At 52.7% G+C, this 17,408-nt stretch overlaps 1 protein-coding gene across 15 annotated transcripts in view; it reads right to left on the bottom strand.

Moving 5' to 3' along the window:
- LOC310897289 (uncharacterized protein) overlaps positions 1 to 9,581 on the bottom strand; it is a 127,466-nt gene extending 117,885 nt beyond the window's left edge. For 5 of the 15 annotated variants that reach the window (XR_014582194.1, XR_014582195.1, XR_014582196.1 and 2 more), the window contains exon 1: positions 9,070 to 9,575. Coding sequence is in view for 4 of the 15 variants with exons in the window: in XM_083830727.1 (XP_083686853.1) it covers positions 9,070 to 9,147 (78 nt within the window). In the remaining 11 variants the exon portion in view is untranslated. Of the gene's footprint in view, positions 1 to 9,069 lie in introns of all 15 variants that reach the window. The other 10 variants (XR_014582192.1, XR_014582193.1, XR_014582199.1 and 7 more) reach the window with 7 other exon arrangements.
- Positions 9,582 to 17,408: the final 7,827 nt, after the last annotated feature.

Here is a 17,408-nt window from a genome sequence, read left to right as displayed (position 1 = left end):
GTACTGCCCCAATTCCCAGCACCGCTGACACCTGTCTAAAAACACAAACAGGATTTAATACCGCAGGACTTGAGCGTTTCTGTTCCATTCAGGCTTTTCTTACATGTGTCTTTCTTATGCTGATGTCTTACCAAGAAGAAAATACCTGCTGCTTTTCACAGATCTGGAATCCTGTTCTCTATCAATAGGATAAATGTAATCCTGATTGCTCCGGGAGCCTATGCCACTGCCGTGAAATCACAGAAGTTATTATATAAAGATCTCCCAGGAAGTACAGATGACACACTGATATATAGCAGACATTAACAGATTAATGTTTAAAGATCAATTAAAAAAATAAAAAATAAAATAAGAGGCAGAGCACCCCTAAAAATGCCAAACTGCAGAACTCCCGGTAACACAGCAGCGACACCTGAAAGCAGAACAGTGCTTTCAGTTTAGAAAACACAGCCGGATTAATAGCCAGAAATCCTTTTTCACCCTCCTGCTAAAAGTAAACACCGTTGCTAGATGCATCGCCAGTCTCCGGAGACTTCACAGCTCCCTGTACGAGCCGGGTAGCTCCGAATCTCCCCCACCGAGTTCCAGCAGTGAGGCACAACGGTATGCTCGGCTCCTGGATTAACCATCTCCTGGCACCCAGCATCTGCCCACAGAGAAACAAACACCTCCATGGCTGACACCAACAGCAACCGAGGCAAAAACAAGCAAATGTCGGCCGGCCAGCCACCCACCCACCCCCCCCAGGAGGCTGAAAGTTGAATGCCAGTTAATTCTCCTTTATTTCCTCCGCAGGCTGTAGTTTATCAAGCCAGGATCTGCCTTCATTTTACAAATCTATGCTTGCAGAAGCTCCTACGATAGCTGCTACAGATATACCGAAAGTCAGTAAACTAAACAGAACGCAGTTATTATACAAATCAGCACATTTGCTGGATATTCCATATAAAATGCTAACTTATAAATACAAATAGCATTTTTCTTTTCTGAAAATTTATTCGGCACCAAAATTATACCTGACTACGATTCAGATGAAGAAGAATTAACCCAGATTCAGGACTTTTTTCCTTTAAAAAAATCCAGCCGAGAGGACGCACTCAGCTTCCCCCAGGAGAAGCTCCACAGATAATATTCAATCTAAGCTAATAAATACTACCAAAAAATAAATAAATAAGGATTACTTTGGGCTGAAGACCGTGCTGCTCTCAGCCTGCTTGGTTTCGGTGCAGCATCAGGCAAACCAGCACGTCCCTCTATGCAAAGCGCCAGAACTACAGACATTTTGTAACAGCTGAGCAGGATGCTTACCAGGTTCCCCTCTCGCCTCCCTTTCACTCCATCTTCCCATCCAGCAACTTAACTGCTGCTTCTGACCACTGATGACACAAATTAAAAAAAAAAAAAAGAAATCTCTCCGAATCATTAGCAAACTAACTTCACAAGGTTTCTGTTAAGGTAAGACTGTCGTACAGCATTTATTACATGTAAGCACGTCATAGGTTTTGCTGACAGAGAGTAAGAATTTGAAAGACAGGAGAGGGAAACACTACGACTGCTTTAGTACCTTTGTATTTACCAGCTCTGCTTGCCTACTAAATAATTGCATGATTTATGTCCTTCAGTAGGACCTACTGCTTCACCACGACTTATGTGCAGAGACGTGTTAATAAAATCACGGCTCACAAATGGTGCTATAAATGCCCTTTAAACCATTTGTTTCTCCATTTCTTCTGTTTACGCTTTAGTAACAAATTTATAGCCTAGCAAGAATAACAACAATAAAAAAATAACATCAGCAGTGCCCCATTAATTTTTCCTAATATAATAATACCAAAAAAAAAAAAGAGCTCTCAAATAACAGGAGACTGGAATTGGGCTGTGAAGCCCACTTCAGGAGCAGGACCATCTCCCCTCACCCACCAACTTTGCCACATGCTTAGATTGAAACGCTCGTAAAATAAACCACTGTCAACAGCAAAACTTCCTCATCCACGCCGATTACAACTAATTACAACCAGCACATCCTACAATCATCACTTTTTTTTTGTTGTCCTGCCAAACACATCACTTTCTGTAGGAAATTCAGGGAATGCGTTCAGCTCGGCTGTTTTACTATCCCAATCAGTATTTTTCACCCTGTAGCTGTCGGTCTCGCGGAGATCTCCAGGCTCCTGCCCGTGCAGAAGCGCGTTGCAGGGGACATTTAACACATTCCTGCCACAGCTCCAGGAGGTTCACGAGTACTCACAAACTAGGACCCTCCGCAAGCGTTAAGCGCGCAGATCAAGAACTAGAGAAGGATGAAATCTCTGACCTTGGTGAGGGTGAAACTCGGAGCAGAACACAAACAACTCCGGTTTCCAGTCTCCCTGTTAGATAACAATGCTACGTCCACTGGCTGAGGTGTAACGCCCCGAAGGACCGAAAAAAGGATGGTGGGTTTTATGCTGGATTTTCATAAAACCCGAAGCCAGAAAAAATATACTGTTTATGCACAAATTCTTGGCAAACACTCGCAACCCCATTAATTCTTTCTCCAGTCATTCAGAAAGCCATGAGTCAGGACCTAACATTATCGTGAAACTGACTTGCGAGAACTATCGGGGAAATAATTTTTTTTTATTTGCATTTCAGGGTTTATGTTTGCAAGTACTCTGACCCTTTATGTTCCAGTCTTTTTAAGCTCATATTCTGGTGCTACCACGTAATTCCAGCAGCAGTTATTTATGGAAAAACACCACGCAAATACTGCATGATCAACTACAGCTAGTCATACTATAGATGTGGCAGCACAAAAAAAAAAGGTAACTCCATGTTTTCATTGTTAATACAAAAAATATACATAGTAAACGTGATTACAGCAATGGAAAAGAAATCTACCCTGGATTAATGAGCTCCTCTCAATTTTAACCACGTAATAGGCTACCAGGAGCATAAACAAACAAATGGTTTAAATACGTTTCCAATTTCCCTTTTTATTGAAACAGGAAAAAAAAAAGCTTTCACTACTTCCTATCGCAAAACCAGCATGAGCACTTAGGTCCTTTCCAAAACCTTTTTTATGAAGTACATACAAATGGCAAAATAGCGACCTTTTTGCCACTGAAACCTGACGAGGCATTAGATCCTACCGTGAAACTTTGACTACTTCTTACATGAGAAACAAATCAGCATTGTTGATATAAAAAGCGAGGGGAACTGGCACAATACCTATTTTCACAGACCTTTCCTCATATACATCGTGCTCGACACCGCAACAGCTCTGTAGAACACAGTGTACAGCACACGTTGTTCCTCGTCATGAACTGACAGCAATCGGAGGGAAGGTGAACTAAGTTACAAAATGAAATATTTCTCCCCCAGCCGTCTGAGAAGATAAATGACCTTAGTTATATTAAAGAGAAACGGGATATGGGATCCGAAGGGCTCGTTTTACGTTAACTGCGTGTCACCAGCAAAAACAGAGAAAGCAATTTCCTGGTGCATCAACTCCACCAGCAATTCCACGTACACTCGAAAAGCCGAGACGCTGGCACGCCCCGTTACGGGCACCTTCCAGCACTCCCAGATCCGTACCAAACCAAGCGCTCCCTGTTCACTTCCTATTTTAAGGCAGATTTTTTTTTCCCCAAAATACAAAGATATGCAGATGTACAAAGCAAGCCGACGCTACCTGGGTGAATAGATGTCTTTCTGTGCACAACTCCATTTCAAATGACTGCCGTAACCAACACAAAATAGCAGCTCCCCGCAGCATGTGCTAAATATGGCCGATTACCACCCCGGCCCTTTCACCGTTCGGCACAACTCCCTTCCTGCTATCTTCAGGCCAGATTCCCTCCGCATCGGCATATGTTAATTTCTGGAAATTCTCATTAGTTGAGGCGCAGAATATCGTACCTGTAACGTTATGATGGAATGGAAGTGAAAGCACACTTGAAGCAGCATAAACCACCCTCGATCCATTTAATGAACGAGACCGGCACGTACCATGAACCTTATCTTTCCATCCTTCTCGTATTTTGTGTTATAAAACATAAAAATCCCACTAATAAAAGACGCAAGCGCAACTCTGAGGCAGATTTAAATATCCGTGCATGACTGTCACCGTTAGTTACAAAACCCTCTCTCCTCTTCCTAACCTATTCTCGTTTGTTCCCCTGCTGTTACTTAACTCTTTAAGGCTACTGAAGAATCACTATGCCAGCTTCACGTAATTCTTAAAAATACACTAATTTTTTATTTTTTAAACTCCATAGTAGCAAAACAGAGAGCAGAACACCCAGATACGGCTTGCTTTCCCACTCCTCCTCCACTTACTCGGAACTAAGATGCCTCAGGGACCTAGAATACTGCTCTGCCATGTTTTTCACCCTCTCAAGCCCCCGGATCTCCAGAGGCACACAGCCTCCGTGCCGAGCCTGTGCCTCCAGCCAGCAGATGCCCTTTCCTCAGTCCTGTCCCAGTGATTCTGTATAAGCCAGCAGAAGACAGCCGGGGTCTGCTGCCTGCAGCCTGGAAGGCACTGACCTCGAGCTGCGTATCCTCTTACTGCTGAGAACTTGCTTTAAAATGGCAGCATGCTCCTCAACGCCAAACTGACTTGTTTTTCCCCTACGTAGCCTACTAACGGCCATTCTTCCCTTGTTTTCCGTGAAATCCCATTTCCAAAACTGTTGTAAACAAAACAACATTATTTTAAACACCTTCTTTCACCATGTATCCGGAGGCATGAGTCCTTTACAGTAAGATCTGCTCAACCTACCTATAAATAGGCTCTGGAGACCGACAGCTGAGCACGTTCCTCGCGGCATCCCCCTGGGTACCTACATAAATGGGTACCTCCATAAAGCGCCATGCCTTACCACCACCAACCCCGGGCAGACACACAACTGCTCTGCAGCTCCGGTGGAACGCCATGGGGCGACAAAAATCCAACCAGGCACAAACTGGTCTCTTCCTGAGAGAACCCCCCCCTGCCGCAGAGGCTCCTGCTGGCTGCAGTGCAAGTTCCCCAGTCACGGGCCAGACCCACTCCCCCAAAAAAAGACGCTTCATGGACTGAATGCCTGCTTCCTTCAGGAGGCGAAGGTGCTGGGGGGTCCCCCTTGCCTCTCCTAAATGGGGAGGCTTCAGAACCCCCCTCAGGAGCGGGAGCCAGACCCAGCTCCCGTCAGACAGCCCGGTTCCTGCCAGACACCCCCAGACACCCCAGTTTGTCACCCCCTGGTTCCAATCAGGTGCCCCCAGGCACCCCAGTTCCCACCAGATGCCCAGCTCCTGTCAGACTCCCCCAGACCCCCTGGTTCCCACCAGAACCCCCGGTTCCTGTAACAACCCGGTTGCTGCCCGACACCCCCAGATGCCCAGATTCCTGTCAGACACCCCCGGCTCCTGCCCAACCCCCCCAGTTCCTGTCAGACCCCCACATACCCCCCAGTTCCTGTCACACACCCCGGCTCCTGCCTGACACCCTGGCTCCCACCCGAAGCCCCCAGACCCCCTGCCTCCAGTCAGATGCCCCAAGACCCCCCAGCTCCTGCCAGACCCCCTGATTCCTGTCAGACCCCCCCCAGACCCCCGGTTCTCACCAGACCCCCCCGTTCCTGTCAGACGCCCTGCCTCCTGACACCCCATCTCCCTCCTGACACCCCCAGACCCCCTGATTCCTATCAACCCCCCCCCAGCCCCTGTCAGAAACCCCCAGACCCCCCGCCTCCTGTCAGCCCCCCGCTGTTCCCGCCCCCCCCCGCGGCGGGCTGTGGGCGGCGCGAGGCCGCGCCGCGTGACGGCGGGAGCCGGCGGCACGTGGCCGCGACCATAACAAACAGGCGGGGGGGGGGCGGGGGCGGGCCGCGCTCGCGCCCTGCCAAGGGCGGGCGGGGAGGGGAAGGGGGGGGGGGGCGAGCAGTGAAAGGGGGGGGGGGGAGGTCGCTACGCGAGCGGCGATTGGTCGGGGGGCGCGGTGGGCGGGGCCGGCGGGCCCGCCGCCTTGGTGCAGTGCTGAGGAGGCGCCAGGCGGGGGCTGCTGCTGCCGCCGCCGCCGCGCGTCGAGGGGTCTCGCGCGCGCTTCCCGCCCTCCGCGACGCCGCTCGCGCCCCCCTCTCCTCACGGCACCCGCGCTGTGCCCCCCTCCCCGGGCGGCCATTGCTACGCGGCCCCACGCAGATAGAAACGCATGAAGCCGAGCCCCACGGGCCCTGCGCCACCTGCCTGCCTGCCTGCCTGCCCTCCCCTCCTTCCCCTCCCCTCGCCTCGGCAGCCCCGGGTTGCGCCACGCAGGAAAAAGCCGCCGCAGCTCTGCCCGCGGCGCTCGTCCCCTCCCCGAGTGGCTGGTGCCTTGCGCACCCCCCAAAAACAGATCCTCCGTCGCCACAGGGACCCCCCTGGGCACCGCCGTTCCCTCAGAGACCCCCAAAAACAGCTCCTCCATCGCCACAGGGACCCCCCCGGGCACTGTCATTCCCTCAGGGAACCCCCAAAACTGCTCCTCCATCGCCACAGGGACCCCCCCCCCCCCCCCCCGGCACCACCACTCCCTCACGCACCCCAAACCCAGCTCTCGGTACCGCCATTCCCTCATGCACCCCAGGACTCCGCTCCTCGTCACCACAGCACCTCAAACCCAGCTCCTCATCGCCACAGGGACCCCCCCCGGGCACCACCGTTCCCTCACGCACCCCAAACCCTGCTCCTCCATCGCCACAGGGTCCCCCCTCAGGACCACCGTTCCCTCAGGGACCCCTAACCCAGCTCCTCCATCCCCACAAGGTCCCCCCTCAGGACCACCGTTCCCTCAGAAACCCCAAGGCTCTGCTCCTTGCCACAGGGACCCCGGTGAACGCCACCGTTCCCTCACGCACCCCCAAACCCAGCTCCTCCACTGCCGCAGCGTCTCCTCTCAGCACCACCATTCCCTCAGGCGCCCCAAGGCTCTGCGCCTCATCGCCACAGCGCCCCAAAGCCAGCTCCTTGATGCCACAGGGACCTCTCTGGGCACCACCGTTCCCTCAGGCACCCCAAGACTTGGCTCCCCAACACAGGGACCCCTCTGAACACCACCATACCCTCAGGCACCCCCAAACCCAGCCCCTCCATCGCCACAGCGTCCCCTCATCACCACAGCGTCCCCCCTCAACACCACCATTCCCTCAGGCACCCCAAAACCCCACACCTCAACGCCATGGGGTCTCCTCACCACTCCAGGATCTTCTCTTGGCATCATCGTCCCCTCATGCACCCTAAACCCCGCTCCTCGACGCCACAGGGTCCCCTCCGATCCCTGCCGCTCCCTCACGCGCACCAGAACCCAGCTCCTCAGCACCACGGCATTCCCTCCGTCCCCTTCCACCACGATTCCCTCCGGCACCCCAAAACCTCGCTCCTCAACGCCACGGTGCCCCTCTTCCAGCACCGTTCCCTCTCAAGCACCCCAAAACCCCCTCAGTCAACACCTCGCCGTCACCTTCCCAGCACCGCCATCCCCCCCTCCGGCACCCCAAAACCCCTCTTCTCCTCAACATCTCACCGTCATCCTCCAGCACCCCAAAACCCCACTCACCACAATGCCCCCCCTCCCAGCACCACCATTCCCTCAAGCCCCCCGAAACCCCTCTCTCAGCACCTCCCCATCACCTCCCCAACACCCCCACCCCTTCCAGCGCCCCAAAACCCACCACGCTTCCCCCTTCCCTCCGACACCCCACAACCCGCAGCACCCCAAACAACTCCCCCCCCCTCCCCCCCCGGCTCCCCTCAGCACCGAACCCCACGCACCCACCTGTGGGGCCGCGGGACCACCACGACCCCGGGGAGCCACCACAAGCCCCGGGGGGCCACCATTAACCCCGGGGGGCCACCGCAAGCCCCGGGACCACCGCCGAGAGCCGCGTCAATTAATTACCGAGCGCTCGCACGGCGGCAGGAGCACACGAAGGGCTCGGGGAAGTGCTAAATATACCCGCTGCCAGCGAAACCGCCCGTGTCACAGGCCCGGGGCTGGCGAGGCAGCGGCGCTTCCCTCCCCGCCTCCCCCCCCCCCCGCTTCTTGTCCCCCCCCCCCCCCCCCCCGGCCACATTTTGTTTTTTCCATACGCACTTCGAATCGCAGCCCTAACCCCCCCCCCCCCCACACACCCCCCTCGGTGCTCCGGGGGCTGTCGCGGGTGCGCTGCCTGCCGCTGCTTTATTTTCATTTTTTTTTTTTATTTCTTTACTGGGGGGGTTGTTTGCTTCCACACCCCCCCCACACGTATCCTCGCTGTGAGGAAAACAACATCGCCAAACCTCCTCCTCTTTCCTCCCCCCCCCCCCAAATAAAAAAAGCACCCCAAAAACCCCTCCGTGCCCGCCCTGCGCGCCCTCCTGTCGCGACACAGCGCCCTGTCGCGACACCGGCCCCGCGCACCTGCCGCGCCCGCGGAGTTTATCCTCTCCCTACAGGCGGCGTGCGGGAAGACGAGCAGAAAGAGAAGGAGGAGGGGGGTGTCCCTTAATTAAATTAAATTAATTTAAAAGCGCAGCACCCCCTCCCCCCACTCCCCCTTCTCCCGGGGGGCTCGGGGCAGGGCGCGGGCAGCCAGGTGCAAGGGGGGCGAGGGCAGGGGGTGGGAGCGGGACGGAGCCTGCCTCCCTCCTTCCTCCCCCGCCTCCTCCTCCTCTCCTCCTCCCCCCCCCCACCCCCCCCGCCGCCTGTGTTTACCTCAAGTTTGAATTTTATCTGCGCAACATGAGCTGGAATGCGGACATCGAGGCGGGCGCAGCTCCGCGGGGGCTCCGCGGCTCCCCCGACCTCCGCCGCGCAAACATGGCGCCGGCACCGCCGGGGGGGGGGGGGGCCCCTGAACCCGCACACCTTCCCCCCCCCCCCTTTCTCTTTTCACCCCTTTTATTTTTTTTTAATACTGTTTTTTTTTTTTCTACGCTCCCCTCGCACGCTCGCAACCGGCCGAGCAAACGCGGCACCCCCGCCGCGCCCAGCGCTCCGGCCGCCTCCGCGCAGCCCCCCCCCCCCCCCACTCCGTCCTCCCCTTCCTCCTCCTTCTCCTCCTCCTCCTCCTCCTCACTCACCTCAGCGTTGGCCGCCCCACGCAGCCCCCCATCGCCCCGGGACAGGTGCAGGTGTTGCGAGCCAGGGGGGTCCCGCATGTCGCCTGTCGCCGCCCCCCCCCCTCCCCAATCCACACTCCGCCGCCACCAGCAGCAGCAGCAGCAGCACCGCCGCCCCGGGCTCCCCTAATGCTTCCCTCCGCACAATGTTGTTTCATTATATCATGTCCATCATGTGACACCCGGAGGCCTCTCCGTGGAAACTTAAAGGGGACTTTCACGTCACGCCACGCCGCCGGACCCGCCGCCACCCCCGGCCCCACGCCGCCCTAGTGCTGGTGCTGCTGGTGCTGCTGCTACTGCTGGTGCTGCTGGTGCTGCTGGTGCTACTTCTGCTGCTGCTACTGCTGGTGCTGCTTCTGCTGCTGCTGCTGCTGGGGCTGCTGCGAGCGGGCTCGGCTCTGCGGCCAAAACACCGTGCTGGGCTCCCTTCTCGCTGACTAATTAGCGTTGGCTTTATTATCGTCGGTGTTACCATCCCTAGCATCAGTGTTGTTATCATCCTCAACATCAGTATTATCATCCTCAACATCAGTATTATCATCCTCAACATCAGTATTATCACCATTAACATCAGTATTATCACCGTTAGCATCAGTACTATCACCGTTAGCATCAGTATTATTCTCATTTTCATCAGTATTATTAGCGTTTTCATCGTCATTATTACCATTTTCATTATTATTATTACAGTTTTCATCATTATTATTATCGTCTTCATCATTATTACTACTTTTTTTATCATCATTATTACCGTTTTCGTCATTACTATTACCGTTTTCATCATTATTATCATCATTTTCATCATTATTATCATTATTATCATTATTATCATTATTATCATCGTTACCGTTATTACTATCACTATTATTATTATTGTCATTATTACTACCACCATTATTATTACTATTATTCCCCTCCCCTTCCTTTCCCCCCCTGGCAAAACCCCGTGCCCCGACCGCCGCGGCACCTTGCGCAGCAGGGATGCTCCCATCCCCAGCCGCCTGCGGGATCCCCGGTGCTGCGGCTCCCCCGCTCCCGGCTGCGGCTCCGGTGCTGAAGCAGCAAAAAGTTGGTTGTGCCCGCGAGCCTACGGAGGCAGGAGGTGCGAGCGGGGCCGTTGCTGTGCTTGTGCAGAGCTGAGGCGTTGCTTGGAGATGTGGGTTTACCCCTGCCGCTCGGCCGGTTGGTATAAAAACTACGGAGCAGCTAACCTGTAACACCTCCAGCTTTCTGATCCAGGTTGTAGGGAGAGATGCCTGCCGGAGCCGTTCCTAGTGATGCACGCCTGACGCTGCACTAAAGCAAGCCCCGCACACGAGCGGCCACTTTCTCAAGAGAAAGAGGAAGGAGAAGGCATTTCAGGCGCTCTGGGGAGATCACGGCTGTCCTGCGCCCCCGCTGCGTGCGGCGGGGGTCTCCCCGCTGGAGGTCGGCGCGCAGGCCTGCCGGCATTTCGGAGGCTGCTGTTCTGCCTTCAGTGCTGAAGTGGCTTCAGCTCAAGCTTGTGCCCCAAGGATGGTGGGGATGGAGCTGAAGCCCACCCGCCCCACTCACCCGCCTCCAATCCTTCTCCCCGCAGCGCTGCTCAGAGGCTCAGGCCCTGGCTGGGCTTTATGCAGGACCGGTGGCACGTGCTTCCCGTGGGAGCTCCCCAAATTCGGCTCCCAAACCCGCGATGTTGTGGCGGCGTTTGCAGCCAAGTGCAAAGTTCAAGGGGCTGGCGGGGGGCTAGCCATTCAGGGTTAAACACGGAGAGAGGAAAAGCTTGCCCCACTGAAAATCGCGGCCCCTCGGCGGTTCAAAGCGTGACCCGCGGCTCTGAGAACAGGACTGGAATCCAATTTATTCAGCACCTCTCAGAGTTCCCGTGAAGGGAGACGAATAAATCGCCTTTTCCACCTCTGGCTGACACCGATGCCCGTCACGCTTCGACGGGACACGATGCCCCGCGCAGGCCCTGTCCTGGCAAACCTCCTCCTGCTCCCCCGTTTGGACTTTCGGAGTTGGGACGCCCGTGCCCAACCCCATTCAATTCAGCCTGCCCTCACAACGAGCTATATATGTAACAGGTCGGTGTTTCGGATATGTTATTACTCTTTTTCAGTACCTAGACGGGACTTTTGTAGGAGCTATTAATGGCTTTAACGAAAAAGGGTTAGCCGAGCGCGGAGCAGTTCATCCTCCCTTCCTTCCTTCTTCCCTGGAGGGCTCAGATGCTTCCCTCTGTGTGCCCTACACCTCGTGTTTGCTCATCTGGCCTTTCCTGTCCAATTTTAGGGTGTTTTCTACCACCCTGTTTCTTTCTGCCGTTATATCCAGGCTGTCCCACTGCCGTGGGTCCCAGCCCCAGCGTGCCTGCCCTTCTATTTCCCCGGGGTTTATCTGCCTACCTCGCTAAGCCTCTTTTTATTCCACATTCCCTCCTCCGGATCGTCCTTAAAGGAGAAAGAGGCTGGAGCCGGGATATAAAATAGTCTCCTCGGAGCACTGCCAGAACCAATCTCTTTTACGCTGCTGCCGCCGCCGCTGCTGCTGCTGTTCTGCTGTGTCATGGGAAGAGAGTTACCTCGCCATGCGAACCCTTGCAAACGTTGGGGGCTGGAGCCGGCACCGCCGGCGGCACCGCTGGCCGCGGAGCCCAGCCCCGCTTTGCAACGCTCGAGTTTGCCCGGCGCAGGGTCTGGGCAAGCAGAAGGCACCGCTCCCTTCCCGGGCTCCGACGGGGAGACCGGTGCCCGGTGCTGGGAGCTCTGCGGGAGGCTGAGCGGCGGCGGCGGCGGCAGCCACAGCACATCGTCACGCGGCTGTGTTTCGTTTTGTCGAGCCCAGACGCTCGAGGGGGCAGCTTGGGCAGGGAAGCAAAGCCATGCGTTTCTGTAAAAAAAAAAAAAAAGAAGCACTTTTTCACGACGTTTGCTCTGAATTCTTACAGCGGGGTCTCGGGCTAAGAGCGAGCAGGGATTCTGCCTCCTCTCAAAAACGTCGCTTGTTATAAAACCTTTACAAGCTTGGCTCCGTCCACCTGAGCTTATGTGCTTCAGAAACTTGCCTTCAAAAACGTGAGGTTTAAAGATCATTCTGCTCTCTCTCCTCCCCAAGTTTATGTTCCCTGGAAAGGCCTGAAGAAGCCTAAGGCTGCGTCTGGCTGTGAATGAAGAAGGCTTAAACAAACACAGGCGTGCACATACACGTGCGTGTACATGCGTACGCCCCGGCTTTGTAGCGTCCTATCGAACCACACATATAGAAAAATCCGTCATCATGTGATAGGCTTTAATATCTGCCTTAAAATTAATCCCTAACTGATGGAGTCTGTCTGTGTGGCGGGGCAGATCACAGGAGGCTCAATAGCTAGGCGCTTTCTGTGCGGCTTTTTTAAAACTGCCAAAAATAATCCCCCTGTTTTCTGTTGGATTATTTTACAAGTGTTTTCACCCCAGCTACCTGGGAGATGCTCAAAGTGAAAGCAAGTAAGAAAACTTTATTGGTTCTAGTTTTTTTTTTTTTTTAATGGGGCTCCAGCCCTGATTTTCCAAATGAACATTAAAAAAAATAAAAATAAAACTTGTTATAGGGCTCTGGCATGGACAGCAGGACTGGAGCCGGTGCCATTCCCCAGGGCAATGGTTAAAAGGCTCATCTAAGTTCTTTAATTCCTCTGGTACAGCCCAGGCTCCAGGGTTTTGTTGGAGCTCCGGCTCTGGACTTGGTCCTTCTCGCTTGCCAGCGTTGTCTTTGCCTCTTTTTTGTTCATCTCAGTCACTGAAACTAAATCTTCTCGTTTCACTTCTCATTCTAACGCGTTTCACTCTTTAGTTCCCACGTGCTAGAAAGTGCAGTTTCATTTAGATTCTCAATAGAAGAGAAAATCTGATCCCAGAAAGCAATTTGCAGTGATATATTTTCCTTGCCACTCACAGGAAAACATCGCCGCTCAGACGCACCTGGGTGTAAACACCGCCGACAGGCCCTCAAAACCGAACCCGAATTGTGAAATTGAGGCAAACAGCCCAGAGAACCTGAAGTGTTCTGGTTTCTAAAACACTGGCCACCGTCAAAAATAAAGTAAAATAAAGCTCTGTTTACATGTCGAGCACAGTGTTTGTTGATCAAGTTTCTAAGGTGATGTAGCAGGAAATACTGATCTTAGGAAAAATGACACGAGCAAAGCATGAAACTGTAATTCAGCAGCTATTTGTTAACTGATAACAGGGAAAAAAAAAAAAAAAAAGAAAAAGAAAAAGACATTTAAAAAGCAATGAGAGGTTTTCACTGAACTTTTTCCCTCCCTTACCGACAGATACAAATGGAGCCTCTCACCTGCTCTGCTCCCGTGTATAACTGTTGGCGAAAGCAGGGCTAAATCATTTATCAGAGGGGATGTTTCCATCCGATGCAAATACCTGCGCTCGCCCCTGTTCCTGCATCATGTCACGGGCGAGATGGATGCTCGAGGAAGGCTATAATGTACCTGTGTTTTCTCCAGCTTGGTGCCAGCCTTGCTGAGTCATTTTCCCTGTTCCCATTCTGCAGTCGGCTGCGTGGTCGCTTTTCCCTGTTATTTGTGTGGGTCGCCAGCCCAGCAGCAGAGGAGGAGAAATGCCTCTTCTTTCTTCGGGCAGGAAATAAGGGTTTTGCCCTGCTGCTTTGCTGCTCGCAGGTTTGTCCGCCCCCCCCTCCCAAAAGCTTTTGAACCCCTTAATGAATTTCAGATGAACTTGGGAGAGAGTGGCTGCTTCAGAGGCAGCTTTATTCCTGCAGGTTGCATGAAAATCAGCCCTCGGGCAGAAGAGTTAGACCCGGAGCAGAACCTAGCAGGGCTGGCAGCCTCCTCCCAGCCGTTCAACACACGTGCACCGGCCAATTAGCCTGTACAGATTAATTGTAGCTACACAGAGCCACAGCTCTGCCCTACTCTGCCCGGTATAGCTGCCACCGGCAGGCAAGGGACATCATGGAAAAGCTCAGGAACTGGGGGAGTTCAGGGAATTAGTTGTTTTCGAGGGTAGTTTAAGGAATGCCGTTACAAGGGAAAAGCTGATGGCTGGGAATGGGCTCAGCCCCATCCTCACCCGAATTAATTTCTAATTCCTCTCCCTCCCAGCTGCACCCTGCCTGCCCCAGGCAGCCAGACGAGCGCTGAGCTTAGCGCAATTAGTTGGATGCAGCAAACAGTTTCAGCGTGACTGGAGCTTGCACGCTAAAAAAAAGCCGTGCCTTGATGTGCACGAAATAGATGTACAAATCTGCGTCGTGTGCCACCTGCCTCGTGTCCCGTTTGTTCCTGCAGCGGGCACAAAAGGCACGTGCCCCAGCAGTACCCGAAGGGACTCTCGGAGTCATCTGGTGCTGGTTCTTGTCGAAATTAAGGCATTAGTTATTGTGCTATGAGGTGCTGCTGCGGACCTCCTCTGGAAGGAAGGCTTTTGCACGTAAATTAAGAGTCGTTACCCTCTGAAAATTAATCTATAACATCGGAAGCAGCCTCTCTATCAAGGAGCTCAGTTACCTCTGTCGCAGCCGGTAGGCACCAAAGGAGATCCGGGGCTTTTTCCTGGGCGCTATACAGCCATACCCTAGGAGGTAACCTCTGCCTGGAAGGGCTTACAGAGCAAAAAGAGAGAAGAGTGAGCAACGTAACTCTCAGGCAGAGCAGAGACGGTGACCTTTTGCAAATGTCAAGTTAATACCGTGATTTGGAAGTGCAAGGGGTACCTGGGTCAACGGGGGTGGGAGGCGCTTGGGGCAGGGGGTGAGATGAAGCCGTAGCAGAAGCCGCCTGGTATGAGACGGAGAGGAAGTGCACGTGGAGAATTATATGGTCAATCAGCACGTCCCGGCTAGAAGATAGGTGGGGAAAAAGACTGATAAGCCTCCCCCTACCTGCAGTCACTTCCCCAAAGCCACACAGCATGGACTAGGGGAGATGGAGAAGGAAGCATGGTTCCTCCTCCGTGCTAGTTCTGCCCGGGCGGCTGGAGGCGTGAGAACCCAGTTTTGGGGGTTGTGGCTCTCTGTGGCTCTGCCTCCTGCAGCTGCAAGGGTTGCAGCCGAGCCTCGGGGCTAGAGCAAGACGTACTTTGGTGCTCTACGTCCCGGGCAGCACGTAATGGAGTATTAACAAGTACAGCTCCAGAAGCTACCAGGACTCGGGAGGTCACAATTCCTTCTGTGCCGCTCCTTCGTCTTAGTGGGAGGTGATTGCTGGAGGCTTTTAGTGGATGTGAGACACGCTGTGCTTCCCTGACATTAGCTCCAGTTTGCAAACTGAGGCTTTAACCACATCCTACCCCATCTGATCATTTCCTCATGCACCTTTTCAGCAACACGTGAAGTGTGCTTGCCAGAGCTACCCCAGCACCCCGTAAGCAGCTGAGCAAAGAGGTGCAGAGACCGCACAAGCATTGATTTTTGCAACCCATTTCTCCCGTGAATGAAGGGAGTCTCACCTTTGAGGCTTACCAGGATTTGCCAAACATACATTATCAAACTCTTTGCCCCTGTTTCATGCTCTTGAGAATAGAAATGATTCACTTGCCATTTGGGGATGCCGTGAGCATCATACGAGGTCCATAAAGTGATTTTTAATTTGAAAACCCGAGTCTCATGCATTTGCTAAATATTCAAGGTGAAGTTCAGAGACAACTTTATGGGTACTAGTGACTTTCCATGATGCCTCTCAGGACCACTTGGTGCTAACCAGGGCTCAGTTGCTCCTTCTCCAAAAATAAAGACAGACTTCATTCCTTCCCCCAAACCATGCTGCGGATCTGTGTTGAGTTCTGCAGTCGTGTTACTTGTATGGAATGAATGAAGTGTTTCACAAAAAGAAAGACGGCCACAGAAACCTGTTCATTCAGAAATTGGTGTTGATCTGAGAGGAGAAAAGAAAACACCTTCAGAGTAGCAGAAGGCTCCCCAAAACCTTAAGGGCTACAAGGAGCGACAGCCAAAATCTTAAATCCCTTCCTCCTTTCCTTATTTTTCTCTTCCTTCTCAGTACAAAATTCAAAATGTCCTTGAACTCGGTGAATTATTTTCCTTCAGGTCCACCAGCAATCATTCTTTGCATGGCTCCTATATTTTTCAAAAAACCCTTCCTCAATCTCCTTCTTTCATTAGTTGATGTGCAATGGCTTCTACCATGAGACTGTTTCTGGTTTTGTTTGATTTCTCTCTTCCTTTATCTCCACCCAGAGACATCCTGAACGTTGTTTCATAAACTTCCTAGAGTTCCAGTGACCTGGAAGTGCTCACAGCCAAGCTGGATGGGGTTTTGGGCAGCCTGAGCTGGTAGGAAGTGTCCCTGACCATGGCAGGGGGTTGGAATTAGATGGGCTTTGAGGTCCCTTCCATCCCAAACCATTCTGGGATTCTGGGATTCTGGAAGTCTGGGAATCTGGGATTCTGGGATTCTGGGATTTTAGGTTCTTTCCAGATAGGCTGTTAACTCCTTCCTTCTTTCTCCTCAACATCTCCTTTCTTGAACAACTGCTCCAAAAATACTTTATTATTTATCATTTATTATTCCTATATTTGCAAGTTAGGGAAAAGTGAGAAACATTGTTTCCCTGTCTCGCGTAAAGCATATTTTTGTACACCAGCACACTAACTAATTTCTTTAGCCCTTAGGAAAAAGGACCACGGTGCCAGATTCCTCCCCCTGCTGTCTGTGGGAGATGCAGGAATGGGAGACGCTCTTCGTTCTGTTTATATAGAGCAACATCGGCTCATGGAAATCAAAGTTGGTCAAACTCTGCAATGCACAGGAGGAAAGATTGATTTTGGTAAGGGTTGGGGAAAGCTCCGTGCTTCGTTTGGTACCATTGGCTTTCTGCTGTTGTTTGATAGTCGATTCCCACCAACAGGGCTTGAAGCTATGCAGAAGCACAAGCACCAGATTTGCATCAATATTTGACGTTTTGGACAGCCGTGAGGAAGATGGAACATGTGGCATACTACACAATGCAGGCATGGAAAGGGAGACACTGGAAGGGGACCACGCATCCCCCTCTGTGCCCTGAGCAGAATCAAACCATCCCTGGGAGAGACTAACCTCTGTCCAGAGGGGAAGATGTAGCAATTAATTTAGAAAATTTATTTTTAATTCAAAGAGAAGTTCTTTTTAGCAGGCTTTTGTGATTCTATGATTTGTGGGCTTTTTTTTTTTTTTCCAGATACCTAGTAACAACATTCCTTGCAGCAAATCAAACCAATGCAGCTGACAACTGTCGATATCCTTTTACAAGTCTCCACTGTGTTAGAAGATAGTTTTCATCTTCTCCTGCAGTCTTTTC

Source organism: Anser anser (genome assembly GCF_964211835.1).
Source record: "Anser anser genome assembly, chromosome: 1".
Classification (NCBI taxonomy): Eukaryota; Metazoa; Chordata; class Aves; order Anseriformes; family Anatidae; genus Anser; species Anser anser.
The sequence above is the reverse complement of the archived record's forward strand: the minus strand, read 5'-3'. Positions and strand labels throughout refer to the sequence as shown.